Source organism: Coregonus clupeaformis, chromosome 5 (assembly GCF_020615455.1).
Source record: "Coregonus clupeaformis isolate EN_2021a chromosome 5, ASM2061545v1, whole genome shotgun sequence".
Classification (NCBI taxonomy): domain Eukaryota; kingdom Metazoa; phylum Chordata; class Actinopteri; order Salmoniformes; family Salmonidae; genus Coregonus; species Coregonus clupeaformis.
Window position 1 is genome coordinate 7,490,368 of NC_059196.1, and position 15,953 is coordinate 7,506,320.

Below are 15,953 nucleotides of genomic sequence, written 5' to 3' on the forward strand. Positions count from 1 at the left end.
TATGGTTAGGCAAAATAACTTGGAGATTGGGCAGTAATTACCTAAATCAGACGGACCTCTCTGCCTTTATGTAGGGGGAGGACATGTGCCGCTCTCCAAACCTTAGGGATAACACCAGTAGCAATTGTCAAGTTAAAAATACAGGTTAAAGGTTCAACAATGAACGGGGCTGAGAGCTGTAGTAAGAAGAGGTCAAGTGAACCAGCCCCTGTGGATTTCTTTCCATAGATCTTTAGCAAGGCGCTTAATCATAGACATCATATCCAATTGGCTCGTTCATCCCCCCTCCTCTCTCCTGTAACTATTCCCCAGGTTGTTGCTGTAAATGAGAATGTGTTCTCAGTCAAATTACCTGGTAAAATAAGGGTAAAATAAACCAATAAAAATATGAAGAAGTCTTTATAAAATAATTGCCTCCGTGTTTCTATAGTCAGATTTTGGCTAGGCTACTTTGAAGCAAGGTAAGACATGCCTCATAATATGATGTCAAACGTCCAGGTTTCAAACAATTAAGTACACAGTACCAGTCAAAAGTTTGGACAAACCTATTCATTCAAGGGATTTTCTTTATTTTTTACTATTTTCTACATTGTAGAATAATACTGAAGACATTAAATAAGCAAAGAGAAACGACAGTCCATCATTACTTTAAGATATGAAGGTCTGTCAGAAGGAACATTTAAGAACTTTTCAAGTTTCTTCAAGTGCAGTCGCAAAAACCATCAAGCACTATGATGAAACTGGCTCTCATGAGGACCGCCACAGGAATGGAAGACCCAGAGTAACCTCTGCTGCAGAGGACAAGTTCATTAGAGTTACCAGCCTCTGAAATTGCAGCCCAAATAAATGCTTCTCTGAGTTCAAGTAACAGACAACTCTCAACATCAACTGTTCAGAGGAGACTGTGTGAATCAGGCCTTCATGGTCAAATTGCTGCAAAGAAACCACTACTAAAGGACACCAATAACAAGAAGAGACTTGCTTGGGCCAAGAAACACGAGCAATGGACATTAGACCGGTAGAAATGTGTCCTTTGGTCTGGAGTTCAAATTGGAGATTTTTGGTTCCAACCGCCGTGTCTTTGTGAGACGCGGTGTGGGTGAACGGATGATCTCCGCATGTGTATTTCCCACTGTAAAGCATGGAGGAGGAGGTGTTATGGTGTGGGGGTGCTTTGCTGGTGACACTGATTTATTTAGAATTCAAGGCACACTTAACCAGCATGGCTACCACAGCATTCTGCAGCGATACGCCATCCCATCTGGTTTGGGCTTAGTGGGATTATCATTTGTTTTTCAACAGGACAATGACCCAACACACCTCCAGGCTGTATAAGGGCTATTTTATCAAGAAGGAGAGTGATGGAGTACTCCATCTGATGACCTGGCCTCCACAATCACCCGACCTCAATCCAATTGAGATGGTTTGGGATGAGTCGGACCGCAGAGTGAAGGAAAAGCAGCCAACAAGTGCTCAGAATATGTGGGAACTCCTTCAAAACTGTTGGAAAAGCATTCCAGGTGAAGCTGGTTGAGAGAATGCCAAGTGTGCAAAGCTGTCATCAAGGCAAAGGGTGGCTATTTGAAGAATCTCAAATATATTTTCATTTGTTAAACACTTTTTTGGTTACTACATGATTCCATATGTTATTTCATAGTTTTGATGTCTTCACTATTATTCTACAATGTAAAAAATAGTAAAAATAAAGAAAAACCCTTGAATGAGTAGGTGTGTCCAAACTTTTAATAATAATAATAATAATAATAATAATAAATAATAATAAATAAGCCTTTTATCCAAAGCGTGCATACATTTTTGTGTATGGGTGGTCCCGGGGATCGAACCCACTACCTTGGTGTTACAAGCGCTGTGCTCTACCAGCTGAGCTACTGTACATTTTCAAAATGCATACTGCCTCCAGCTCAGATCGCAAGGTGGTTACAAGCTGATAGCCTGCCTACCGTATTGCCTATACACCCGAATGGCGAATGGAGGATGCGCTTCAATTAGGAGTTGAGAAATTAAAATAGTAGCAATAGAAAGCAGGAATCCTCTTTTCAAACGTTGTTTTTAACACACGATTGCATTTAGAATTGTTGCACAATGACTGGGCTTATAAGAACACGTTTCACTACAGCAGCAACCAGCGGTTTGAAGAGCTGTAGCTTTCGCTGTCCAAATTATGCAAATTAACCTACAGTGAGGGAAAAAAGTATTTGATCCCCTGCTGATTTTGTACGTTTGCCCACTGACAAAGAAATGAGTCTATAATTTTAATGGTAGGTTTATTTGAACAGTGAGAGACAGAATAACAACAAAGAAATACAGAAAAACTCATGTCAAAAATGTTATAAATTGATTTGCATTTTAATGAGGGAAATAAGTATTTGACCCCTCTGCAAAACATGACTTAGTTCTTGGTGGCAAAACCCTTGTTGGCAATCACAGAGGTCAGACGTTTCTTGTAGTTGGCCACCAGGTTTGCACACATCTCTGGAGGGATTTTGTCCCACTCCTCTTTGCAGATCTTCTCCAAGTCATTAAGGTTTCGAGGCTGACGTTTGGCAACTCGAACCTTCAGCTCCCTCCACAGATTTTCGATGGGATTAAGGTCTGGAGACTGGCTAGGCCACTCCAGGACCTTAATGTGCTTCTACTTGAACCGCTCATTTGTTGCCTTGGCCGTGTGTTTTGGGTCATTGTCATGCTGGAATACCCATCCACGACCCATTTTCAATGCCCTGGGTGAGGGAAGGAGGTTCTCACCCAAGATTTGACGATACATGGCCCCGTCCATCGTCCCTTTGATGCGATGAAGTTGTCCTGTCCCCTTAGCAGAAAAACACCCCCAAAGCATAATGTTTCCACCTCCATGTTTGACGGTGGGGATGGTGTTCTTGGGGTCATAGGCAGCATTCCTCCTCCTCCAAACACGGCGAGTTGAGTTGATGCCAAAGAGCTCCATTTTGGTCTCATCTGACCACAACACTTTCACCCAGTTCTCCTCTGAATCATTCAGATGTTCATTGGCAAATTTCAGACGGGCATGTATATGTGCTTTCTTGAGCAGGGGGACCTTGCGGGCACTGCAGGATTTCAGTCCTTCACGACGTAGTGTGTTACCAATTATTTTCTTGGTGACTATGGTCCCAGCTGCCTTGAGATCATTGATAAGATCCTCCCGTGTAGTTCTGGGCTGATTCCTCACCGTTCTCATGATCACTGCAACTCCACGAGGTGAGATCTTGCATGGAACCCCAGGCCGAGGGAGATTGACAGTTCTTTTGTGTTTCTTCCATTGGCGAATAATCGCACCAACTGTTGTCACCTTCTCACCAAGCTGCTTGGCGATGGTCTTGTAGCCCATTCCAGCCTTGTGTAGGTCTACAATCTTGTCCCTGACATCCTTGGAGAGCTCTTTGGTCTTGGCCATGGTGGAGAGTTTGGAATCTGATTGATTGATTGCTTCTGTGGACAGGTGTCTTTTATACAGGTAACAAGCTGAGATTAGGAGCACTCCCTTTAAGAGTGTGCTCCTAATCTCAGCTCGTTACCTGTATAAAAGACACCTGGGAGCCAGAAATCTTTCTGATTGAGAGGGGGTACTTATTTCCCTCACAAGAAACGTCTGACCTCTGTGATTGCCAACAAGGGTTTTGCCACCAAGTACTAAGTCATGTTTTGCAGAGGGGTCAAATACTTATTTCCCTCATTAAAATGCAAATCAATTTATAACATTTTTGACATGCGTTTTTCTGGATTTTTGTTGTTGTTATTCTGTCTCTCACTGTTCAAATAAACCTACCATTAAAATTATAGATTGATCATTTCTTTGTCAGTGGGCAAACGTACAAAATCAGCAGGGGATCAAATACTTTTTTCCCCTCACTGTACACACCGAAAAGCATGAACAGTCAAATGTATTTTCTGTGGCTAACCGATTAACGGTTAACCGTCAACATCCCTAGTTTATGCTTTCTTCGATTATGACCTTAGGCTGATGAAGATACTCATATAAACACCTTACACTGATTATTGCCATAATCATCTTAATATCAAATTATTAGTGTGCATCAGACCCTTTGACTTTTTCCACATTTTGTTACGTTACAGCCTTATTTTAAAATGGATTCAAAAAAAGACTATCCTCAGCAATCTACACACAATACCCCATAATGACAAAGCGAAAACAGGTTTAGACATTTTTGCTAATTTATTGAAATAAAAACTGAAATACCTTATTTACATAAGTATTCAGACCCTTTGCTATGAGACTCGAAATTGAGCTCAGGTGCATCCTTTCATTGATCATCCTTGAGATGTTTCTACAACTTGATTGGAGTCCACCTATGGTAAATTCAATTGATTGGACATGATTTGGAAAGGCACACACCTGTCTATATAAGGTCCCACAGTTGACAGTGCATCTCAGAGCACAGATCTGGGGAAGGGTACCAACACATTTCTGCAGCATTGAAGGTCCCCAAGAACACAGTGGCCTCCATCATTCTTAAATGGAAGAAGTTTGGAACCACCAAGACTCTTCCTAGACCTGTCCGCCCGGCCAAACTGAGCAATCGGGGGAGAAGGGCCTTGGTCAGGGAGGTGATGAAGAACCCGATGGTCACTCTGATAGAGCTCCAGAGTTCCTCTGTGGAGATGGGAGAACCTTCCAGAAGGACAACCATCTCTGCAGCACTCTACCAGTCAGGCCTTTATGGTAGAGTGGCCAGACGGAAGCCACATGACAGCCCGCTTGGAGTTTGCCAAAAGGCACCTAAAGACTCTCAGACCATGAGAAACAAGATCCTCTGGTCTCACGAAACCAAGATTGAACTCTTTGGCCTGAATGCCAAGCGTCACGTCTGGAGGAAACCTTGCACCATCCCTACAGTGAAGCATGGCGTAGCAGTGCGGTCGTGTACTCTGTTGTGTGTCCGTGTAAATAGCCAGTTTTTTTCCTTTTTTGTCTTTCGTTGTTTATATTTCCCCTATCACACTTTTCATCCTTCTACTAAATATACTTTCCTGCAACCCGCATCACTCAATGTGGAACGGATTCTATTACTTATTTACCTTTTATCTAGAATCTCCAGTTGAAACTAGCTAGCCAGCTAACTAGCTACTTGCTATTAGCCACCGTTAGCGGTTTTCACCCAGAACATCGGATTTTCTGCCGGAATAACTGAATCACTGGACCTTAACACCGGATCGCAACCAGCTAGCCGCAACCGAATGGATGTTGCTGTTGGCTAATCACCACTGCCCCCGAAGCAAGCACCAGTTAGCCTTGAGCTAGCCTCGAGCCAGGCCCATATCCTGGCTAACTACCTGTCTACCGGCTATTAGCCACCGTTAGCGGTTTTTTTCACCATTGTCCGTGGCCTGCACTACCTACCAGCCAGCTCTAGCCTGGACTATTATCGGCCATTCTGCACAGCGTGTTATCAACAAAGAACATATCATATTTTCTGCCGGAATCACTGAATCACTGGACCTTTAACACTGGATATTCACAATTAGCTAGCTGCAACCTAATGGATGTTGTGGTTGGCTAATCAGCCTTGAGCTAGCCTCGAGTCAGGCCCATCTCCCGGCTATGTACCTTTCTGTCAACCAGACGGGAGCTCCTAGTGTCGACACGGAGCCCCACCGATCCATCACGACTGGTGTGCCGACGTAATCGTCTGTGGTTTCAACAGGCTTCCCGTTGCGACGACCACAAAGATCCATCTGCTAGCACCGGCCCGCTAGTACACGCAATTCAACAGCCCTGCTTCCTGATCGCCTGTGCTGTAGCACCAATTCGAACTGCTCTCGGACTCACATTGCTGTTCACTGGACTTTATGATCACTCAGCTGCACAGCTGACGCCTGCTGGACTGTTCCTTTACACGGTACCCCATCCTGTTTATCTGTTTAGCCTTAGCCCAAACTTTCATCGCCATTACCAGTTGTTGTCTTAGCTCTGTCGAATAACACCTGTGATTGCTTTATGCCTCTCTCCCATGTCAATATGCCTTGCCTATTGCTGTTCCAGTTAGTTCTTATTAGAGCCCCAAGTCCCTCTCAAACTGCCTCAAATAGCTCCTTTGTCCCACCCCCCATACACGCGGAGACCGGCTCAATCGGTGCCTCCAGTGATGCTATCTCTTTCATTGTTACCCAATGCTTAGGATTTACCTCCACTGTACTCATATCCTTCCATATCCTTGTCTGTACATAATGCCCTGAATCTATTCTACAACGCACGGAAATCTGCACCTTTTATTCTCTGTACCCAATGCACTAGAAGACCAGTTCTTAAAGCCTTTAGCCGTATCCTTATTCTACTCCTCCTCTGTTCCTCTGGTGATGTAGAGGTTAACCCAGGCCCTGCAGCCCCCAGTATCACTCCTACTCCCCAGGCGCTATCATTTCTTGACTTCTGTAACCGTAAAAGCCTTGGCTTTTTGCATGTTAACATCCGAAGCCTCCTCCCTAAGTTTGAGTTATTCACTGCGTTAGCACACTCCGCCAACCCTGATGTTCTAGCAGTGTCTGAATCCTGGCTTAGGAAGGCCACCAAAAATTCAGAAATGTCCATTCCCAACTACAACATTTTCTGTCTAGATAGAACTGCCAAAGGGGGTGGAGTTGCAATCTACTGTAGAGATAGCCTGCAGAGCTCTATCATACTATCCAGGTCTGTGCCCAAACAGTTTGAGCTCCTACTTCTAAAAATCCACTTTTCCAGAGATAAGTCTCTCACTGTTGCCGCTTGCTACAGACCCCCCTCAGCCCCCAGCTGTGCCCTGGACACCATATGTGAATTGATTGCCCCCCATCTATCCTCAGAGTTCGTACTGCTTGGTGACCTAAACTGGGATATGCTTAACACCCCGGCCATCCTACAATCCAAACTAGATGCCCTCAATCTCACACAAATTATCAAGGAACCTACCAGGTACAACCTGACTAACTTACCCTCTAAATACACCTCCGCTGTCTTTAACAAGAATCTCAGCAATCACTGCCTTATTGCCTGCGTCCGTAACGGGTCCGCGGTCAAATGACCACCCCTCATCACTGTCAAACGCTCCCTAAAACACTTTAGCGTGCAGGCCTTCCTAATTGACCTGGCCCAGGTATCCTGGATGGATATCGATCTCATTCCGTCAGTAGAGGATGCCTGGTTGTTCTTTAAAAGTGCTTTCCTCTCAATCTTAAATAAGCATGCCCCATTCAAAAAATTCAGAACTAAGAACAGATATAGCCCCTGGTTCTCCTCAGACTTGACTGCCCTTGACCAGCACAAAAACATCCTGTGGCGTACTGCATTAGCATCGAATAGCCCCCGCGATATGCAACTTTTCAGGGAAGTTTGGAACCAATATACACAAGCAGTTAGGAAAGCAAAGGCTAGCTTTTTCAAACAGAAATTTGCATCCTGTAGCACTAACTCCAAAAAGTTTTGGGACACTGTAAAGTCCATGGAGAATAAGAGCACCTCCTCCCAGCTGCCCACTGCACTGAGGCTAGGAAACACTATCACCACAGATAAATCTACAATAATCAAGAATTTCAACAAGCATTTATCTACGGCTGGCCATGCTTTCCACCTGGCTACCACTACCCCGGCCACCAGCTCTGCACCCTCCGCTGCAACTTGCCCATGCCCCCCCGCTTCTCCTTCACACAAATTCAGACAGCTGATGTTCTGAAAGAGCTGCAAAATCTGGACCCCTACAAATCATCTGGGCTAGACAATCTGGACCCTTTCTTTCTAAAATTAGCAGCCGAAATTGTCGCAACCCCCATTACTAGCCTGTTCAACCTCTCTTTCGTAACGTCTGAGATCCCCAGAGATTGGAAAGCTGCCGCGGTCATCCCCCTCTTCAAAGGGGGTGACACTCTAGATCCAAACTGTTACAGACCTATATCCATCCTGCCCTGCCTTTCGAAAGTTTTTGAAAGCAAAGTTAACAAACAGATCACCGACCATTTCGAATCCCACCGTACCTTCTCAGCTATGCAATCCGGTTTCCGAGCTGGTCATGGGTGCACCTCAGCCATGCTCAAGGTCCTAAACAATATTATAACCGCGATCGATAATAGACAGTACTGTGCAGCCATCTTCATCGACCTGGCCAAGGCTTTCAACTGTCAACCACCGCATTCTTATTGGCAGACTAAATAGCCTTGGTTTCTCAAATGACTGCCTCGCCTGTTTCACCAACTACTTCTCAGATAGAGTTCAATGTGTCAAATCGGAGGGCCTGTTGTCTGGACCTATTGCAGTCTCTATGGGGGTGCCACAGGGTTCAATTCTCGGGCCGACTCTTTTCTCTGTGTATATCAATGATGTCGCGCTTGCTGCTGGTGACTCTCAGATCCACCTCTACGCAGACAACACCATTTTGTATACATCTGGCCCTTCATTGGACACTGTGTTAACAAACCTCCAAACGAGCTTCAATGCCATACAACACTCCTTCCGTAGCCTCCAACTGCTCTTAAACACTAGTAAAACTAAATGCATGCTCTTCAATCGAACGCTGCTGGCACCCGCCCACCCGACTAGAATCACTACTCTCGGCGGGTCTGACCTAGAGTATGTGGACAACTACAAATACCTAGGTGTCTGGTTAGACTGTAAACTCTCCTTCCAGACTCGCATTAAGCATCTCCAATCCAAAGTTAAATCTAGAATCGGCTTCCTATTTCGCAACAAAGCCTCCTTCACTCATGCTGCCAAAAATGCCCTCGTTAAACGGACTATCCTACCGATCCATGACTTTGGCGATGTCATTTACAAAATAGCCTCTCTACTCAGCAAATTGGATGTAGTCTATCACAGTGCCATCCGTTTTGTCACCAAAGCCCCATATTCTACCCACCACTGTGACCTGTACACTCTTGTTGGCTGGTCCTCACTACATATTCGTCACCAAACCCACTGGCTCCAGGTCATCTATAAATCACTGCTAGGCAAATCCCCGCCTTATCTTAGCTCATTGGTCACCATAGCAACACCCACCCGTAGTATGCGCTCCAGCAGGTATATCTCACTGGTCATCCCCAAAGCCAACACCTCCTTTGGCCGCCATTCCTTCAGTTCTCTGCTGCCAATGACTGGAACGAACTGCAAAAATCTCAGAAGCTGGAGACTCTTATCTCCCTCACTAACTTTAAGCATCAGTTGTCAGAGCACTTTACCGATCACTGCACCTGTACACAGCCCATCTGAAATTAGCCCACCCAACTACCTCATCCCCATATTGTTATTTATTTTGTTCATTTGCACCCCAGTATCTCTATTTGCACATCATCTCTTGCACATCTATCATTCCAGTGTTAATACTAAATTGTAATTATTTTGCACTCTGGCCTATTTATTGCCTTACCTCCATAACTTGCTACATTTGCACACACTGTATATATATTTTCTGTTGTATTTTCTTGACTTTATGTTTTGTTTACCCCATATGTAACTCTTGTGTTTTTTTTTTTTTTTAATCGCACTGCTTTGCTTTATCTTGGCCAGGTCGCAGTTGTAAATGAGAACTTGTTCTCAACTGGTTTACCTGGTTAAATAAAGGTGAAATATATATATATTTTTTAATGGTGGTGGTGGCGGCATCATCTGTGGGGATGTTTTTCAGCGGCAGGTACTGGAAGACTAGTTAGGAATGAGAGAAAGATGTACGGAGCAATGTACAGAGAGATCCTTGATGAAAACCTGCTCCAGAGCGTTCAGGACCTCAGACTGGAGCGAAGGTTCACCTTCCAAAAGGACAACGACCCTAAGCTCAAAACCAAGACAACACAGGAGTGGCTTCGGGACAGGTCTCTGAATGTCCTTGAGTGACCCAGCCAGGGCCCAGACTTGAACCCAATCGAACATCTCTGGAGAGACCTGAAAATAGCTGTGCAGCAACACTCCCTATCCAACCTGACAGAGCTTGAGGATCTGCAGAGAAGAATGGGAGAAACTCCCCAAATACAGGTGTGCTAAGCTTGTAGCGTCATACCCAAGAAGACTCAAGGCTGTAATCGCTGCCAAAGGTGCTTCAACAAAGTACTGAGTAAAGGGTCTGAATACTTATGTAAACGTAATATTTCAGTTTTTAGTTTTTAATACATTTGGAAACCTTTCTAAAAACCTGTTTTTGCTTTGTCATTATTGTATATTGTGTGTGGATTGATGAGGGAAAAAAACAATTGTATACATTTTAGAATAAGGCTGTAATGTAACAAAATGTGGAAAAAGTCAAGGGGTCTGAATACTTTCCGAATGCACTGTATATGACATGGATATTATCATATAAAAGGCTACCAGATCAGTGTCAATGACTATTAATGCAGCAACTAGATTGTCAGTAGACATATGGTATCTTGTATTCCTCCTGACCATCGCTTTCTATAATACCATCTCTGACTTCCATCTCGCCGCTCTTAAATGCCCCTTGCTCCAAAGAAAATGGGGAGTCATCTCATTATTAGCTCCGTGGCGTATTCTTTTACTCGTGTCATACAAACACTAGAACCAAGGAGGATAGGTGTTACATTAAAATGATGGCCTAAGCTAAGTTAAAAGTGTGTGTCTGGGTGTTGCATACTTAGTGACGACAGAGGGCATGGGGATCTCCAGGAACTGCTCTTTGAGGGGCACAAAGGGCAGGAGGCCGGTGTAGAAGAGCCCCAACAGCATTAGAACCCTGCGCATGCTGAACAGCACTGGGATACGAGGGTTCTACAACACAGAGAGAAAAGTAGGTGGTGGTGATGAATACAAGTCCGCAATCCAGCTTTCTTAGTATGACAAAGAACTGGGTCCTCCTATGTGCTAAAAGGTTCTTCCTAAACGGCCATCATAAAAACTTGTAAATATAAATTTGCAAGTTTGTGTTGATCAAGGTAAATATTATCAAACATAAACAGAAGAAATCATTATACAAGGCAATTAGCCTTTGGTTACCTCCTTGTAACACTTCTGCACAATCTGGTTGCTAGAGTTGCCCCAAACAGTGAGGTGTTCTCTGTCATACTTCACGACCAGCTCTGAGACCTGCAGAACAAACAAGTTCACAACCCACAACAATGACAACCATTTGATGAGAACACTTATCCCATCACACACTCAAAGCACCCACTTCTTTCTGGAAATGTCTAACCCCAGGGCACACAGACACACACATACCTTCTTGATAAGTGTGTCATTGTTGACCTTGACGTCGATGTTGACAGGGGTCTTAGGGAAGGCCTCGAACACGTCCCTGAGGAGAGGCATGCGTTTGTCCTCCCCTCCCTCACAGACGCATTCTGCAGACACACACAGGGAAAATTGAGGACACAGCCACACCTGCCAAAGCAGCACGTACTACATACAAACAGTGATACTCACCTCTCTGGAAAGTCACACCAAGCTTGCACAGGTAAGGAGGCAGATCCTGTAGAGAACAAACATAGTAGACACATTTGATCATGCATATCCCTTTTATTGTTGTCACGATACCAGAAAGTAAGGTAGCAAAATAATCAAAAAATGAGGCGGGCTTAATTACTTGGAAAAAACAGCCTTATGATGTCACATTTGTTTATTTTCCAAGCTATAGCACACAATATTTTACAAAATTACGTTTTAAAGGACCATAGAGTTTAGTCTGCTTCGTGTCCTCTTATGCCAAGGAGAATCTGGTATCGTATTATTGCGATACAGGTATCGTGACAACACTAATCCCTTTAGATGTATTATTTGGTCAAAAGTCTGATTAAAATTGACAGGATCTATTGTAATAGGGAGATAAATGCAACAAAAGACTGGGGAGTAGAATTATATGAAAGCTGAGTTCAAGACCTGGAAAGAGGCGTCTAAAATTGCCTGAGAGGAAGAAATGGAGGGACCTTGGAGGCCTTACAGACCACTTGCCGCAATGAGGCCTAGGTAAAGTACGTAGGCTAAGTTTTTATATGGCTGTTGAGAAGCCAACCTTGCGATACTCACGGCGTAGGCCACATCAGAGATCAGGGCGCTGACGCCAGTCGACCTCTCCAGGTTGGCATCATGTGACACGACCACCTGCTCGTCTTTGGTCATGTGACAGTCCAGCTCCAGCATGTCAGTGCCAAGGTCCACTGCACTGGACACATGTAAAGGAGGCAATCACACACACACACACACACACATACCACACCGGCAGGAAGTTGAGGATCGCATCAACAAATCTAGACAGGGTAAACACACACACACACGTAATGGACATCACGCTGCTTGCTGAACAGTACATCTTCCTCCCCAACTGGGATTTATCGTGTGTCCTCTGTCTTGCAAACACACATGACCGCCCTCTTGACAATGCCATAGCCAACTACACCACCACAACGCTAGCAAGTCGATGGCACAGGTGTTGGCATGTCAAGCTGAGGAGTGAGGTTAACCAATTCAACTTGGTTACCCACACTTCAAAATGGCTCCTACTAAGTGGTGTGTATTCATGGATGCCAAGGGAAGCCAGGCTTCCCCCAAAAAAATTACCAACGGAAAAAAAACTATAAATAAAGCATCTTCCGTCTCTCTGTGTTTCATAATTTTCCTTCAACGCGCAAGAGGCTGAATGCATCTCACCGGACAAAGCATCCGAGCGAGCGAAACAGCGCCCCCTCTGTCTCTGTATGTGTAGTGTAGCCCATCTATCTGATGCTGTCTGGTCACGACGTTTTTGCCGCCCGTAGCATTGAATGCAAGGGAAGCCAGCGAGCATTTGGCCTCCCTTGATAATTTTTTTTATAAAATAATAGCCAAATCAGCTCAATTGTGAATGGTCCTGGCGCACCAAAAATAAATGTGAAGGGAAGCCAGTTTGGATTTGAATTCACACCAATCACATCAAAACCACAACGTAATTGACAGAAAACTTGAATTGTTACATCTCGTGTCGTTTTCCTCCGGTGGCTAGCTAGCTAGCTAATATTGGCCCTTTCTGAAATTAGCCATGGATGGAGATAGGGATTTGGATTTATGGTTTTACTTAATTCACCGTACTGGCCAATGATTATAAATGGCGATTCTGATCCAACCATAAATTCATAAATTGTGCCCCTGGCCTGAGAGGATGGAAGTTCAATATGTAGCTAGACGTAGTAAGCTAATGTTAACTAGCTTGCTCATTGTTGCCCATGAAAGGAAGTTAGGCAAGCGAGCAAGCATTTTAGCCAGGTAACCTAGGAAACAAAAAATAAAAGTGTGTACTGTATGACTGAGTCATAGACCGTTTCATCAACATGAAAGAGAGGAAGATGAAATTGGAGTTTCTCTACAAGTAGGGGGAGCAAAGATTTGTTTCTACTTGCACGCGCACACACAGATAAATCAGAACCATGGACAGCCACATCATATTTACATTGCATTCAGAAAGTATTCAGAACCCTTCCCTTTTTCCACATTTTGTTACGTTACAGCCTTACTCTAAAATGGATTACACTTTTTAAAATCCTCAATCTACACACAACACCCCATAATGACAAAGCGAAAACAGGTTTTTAGAAATGTTTGCAAATGTATTACAAATAAAAAACGGAAATACCTTATTTATATAAGTATTCAGACCCTTTGCTATGAGACTTAAAATTGAGCTCAGGTGCATCCTGTTTCCATTGATCATACTTGAGATGTTTCTACAACTTGATTGGAGTCCACCTATGGTACATTTAATTGATTGGAAAGGCACATACCTGTCTATATAAGGTCCTACAGTTGACATTGCGTCTCAGAGCAAAAACCAAGCAATGAGGTGGAAGGATTTGTCCGTAGCGCTCCAACACAGGATTGTGTCGAGGCACAGATCTGGGGAAGGCTACCAAAAAAAGAAAGGCCTTGGTCAGGGAGGTGACCAAGAACCCGATGGTTACTGACAGAGCTCCTGAGTTCCTCTGTGGAGAAGGGAGAACCTTCCAGAACGACAACCATCTCTGCAGCACGCCACCAATCAAGCCTTTATGGTAGAGTGGCCAGTTGGATGCCACTCCTCAGTAAAAGGCACATGACAGCCCGCTTGGAGTTTGCCAAAAGGCAGCTAAAGGACTCTCAGACCATGAGAAACAAGATTCTCTGGTCTGATGAAACCAAGATTGAACTCTTTGGCCTGAATGCCAAGCGTCACGCCTGGAGGAAACCTGGCACCATCCCTACGGTGAAGCATGGTGGCAGCATCATGCTGTGGGGATGTTTATCAATGGCAGGGACTGTGAGACTAATCAGGATCGAGGGAAAGATGAAAGGAGCAAAGTACAGAGAGATCCTTGATGATAACCTGCTCTACAGCGCTCAGGACCTCAGACTGGGGCTAAGGTTCACCTTCCAACAGGACAACGGCCCTAAGCAAACAGCCAAGACAATGCAGGAGTGGCTTCGGGACAAGTCTCTGAATGTCCTTGAGTGGCCCAGCCAGAGCCCGACCTTGAACCCAATCTCTCTGGAGAGACCTGAATATAGCTGTGCAGTGACGCTCCCTATCCAACCTGACAGAGCTTGAGGATCTGCAGAGAAGAATGGGAGAAACTCCCCAAATACAGGTGTGCTAAGCTTGTAGCGTCATACCCAAGAAGACTCAAGGCTGTAATCGCTGCCAAAGGTGCTTCAACAAAGTACTGAGTAAAGGGTCTGAATACTTATGTAAATGTGATATCTGTTTTTTATTTACATTTCTAAAAACCTGTTTTTGCTTTGTCATTATGGGGTATTGTGTGTAGATTGATGAGGGGGGGAAAACAATTTCATCAATTTTAAAATAAGGCTGTAACGTAACAAAATGTGGAAAAAGTCAAGGGGTCTGAATACTTCCCGAATGCACTGTATATCACAGTGGCAAGGCATATGAACTAACAGGTTATCAAATCAAATTTTATTGGCCACATGCGCCGAATACAACAGGTGTAGACATTACAGTGAAATGCTTACTTACAGCCCTTAACCAACAATGCATTTGCTTGGCTTCCCCAATGATTTTACCCACGCACCGCTACTGATCCTACTTGAACAAGGTTGGTGTCATGTCATTATGGAAAAATATGGTCTGTGATCTGTCAGTTGCAACATCCACACATAGTACATGATAAAGCATTCCAGCACAACGACGTGACATGATTCATACCATTGAGTCTAGATTACTTTTACACAAAATCATCCTCTACTAGTTATAAAACAAACTTGATGATATGAGTAATTTTGGCAAGCTGAATAGTCCATTCAGCAGAAGTATATTTTACCCATAAGGACATCCGGTCCCATCTGCCTACTTCCTCCATTGAGAGTGTAGGTTTATCATCAATTCGGTTCCATGTGATATCATCTGCTTATGGCATTGCTTGCTGTTAATCTGGATATTTAGCCTAATCCTCCTGTGTTGGCCTATGTAAAACATGACATGATGCAGCTCGAGTCAATGGGAGGATATGGACTTGACTCACTGCTTGAAAGCTGCCATGGTGTTCTCCAGGTTTTCGCCTGCCCCTGCAAATACAGACATGACAGAGAGGAGTTCATGAATTAGAGGTGCCTGAAACTGAGTTGGTGTGAGGCAAGTTAGCAAGATGTCTTGAGGAACAACACTGCCTTTTGTAGTTTCAGTTTCATGAATGTGTCATGAATGGATGAAGCAAGATTGCAACACTAACCTCCACGATGGGATATGTGTCTGCTTAGGAATGGCTCTCTCTTCCGCCGATGCAGAAGTGTTGGGCATTTCAATAACAAGGCAGAGGTGAGCACATACCCCATCACCGTAGACAACACGTAGACAGCAGCACACATCTCTGATTCTCCTTTAGCTCAACTGGGAAGGTAACATGCATGATCAAGCATAGCTATACTAGCAAGTACTGATAAATCACCATGATTCAGCTTTAATATGTAGTTCAGATTACATTTTTAAAAATGCACACGTTCATACTGCTGTACAGTAGCCCAATATTGG

At 44.2% G+C, this 15,953-nt stretch overlaps 1 protein-coding gene across 2 annotated transcripts in view; it reads right to left on the reverse strand.

Moving 5' to 3' along the window:
- The window catches only part of LOC121561354 (lysophospholipase D GDPD1), a 31,127-nt gene that overhangs the window by 10,656 nt on the left and 4,518 nt on the right, over nt 1-15,953 (reverse strand). For both annotated transcript variants that reach the window (XM_041873944.2, XM_041873938.2), the window contains 7 exons: nt 15,655-15,812; nt 15,448-15,490; nt 11,987-12,122; nt 11,387-11,432; nt 11,183-11,304; nt 10,961-11,050; nt 10,602-10,735 (listed from right to left, as the gene is read on the reverse strand). In XM_041873944.2, coding sequence (XP_041729878.2) covers nt 10,602-10,735; nt 10,961-11,050; nt 11,183-11,304; nt 11,387-11,432; nt 11,987-12,122; nt 15,448-15,490; nt 15,655-15,790 — 707 coding nt within the window. In that variant the 5' untranslated portion in view covers nt 15,791-15,812. The remainder of the gene's footprint in view (nt 1-10,601; nt 10,736-10,960; nt 11,051-11,182; nt 11,305-11,386; nt 11,433-11,986; nt 12,123-15,447; nt 15,491-15,654; nt 15,813-15,953) is intronic.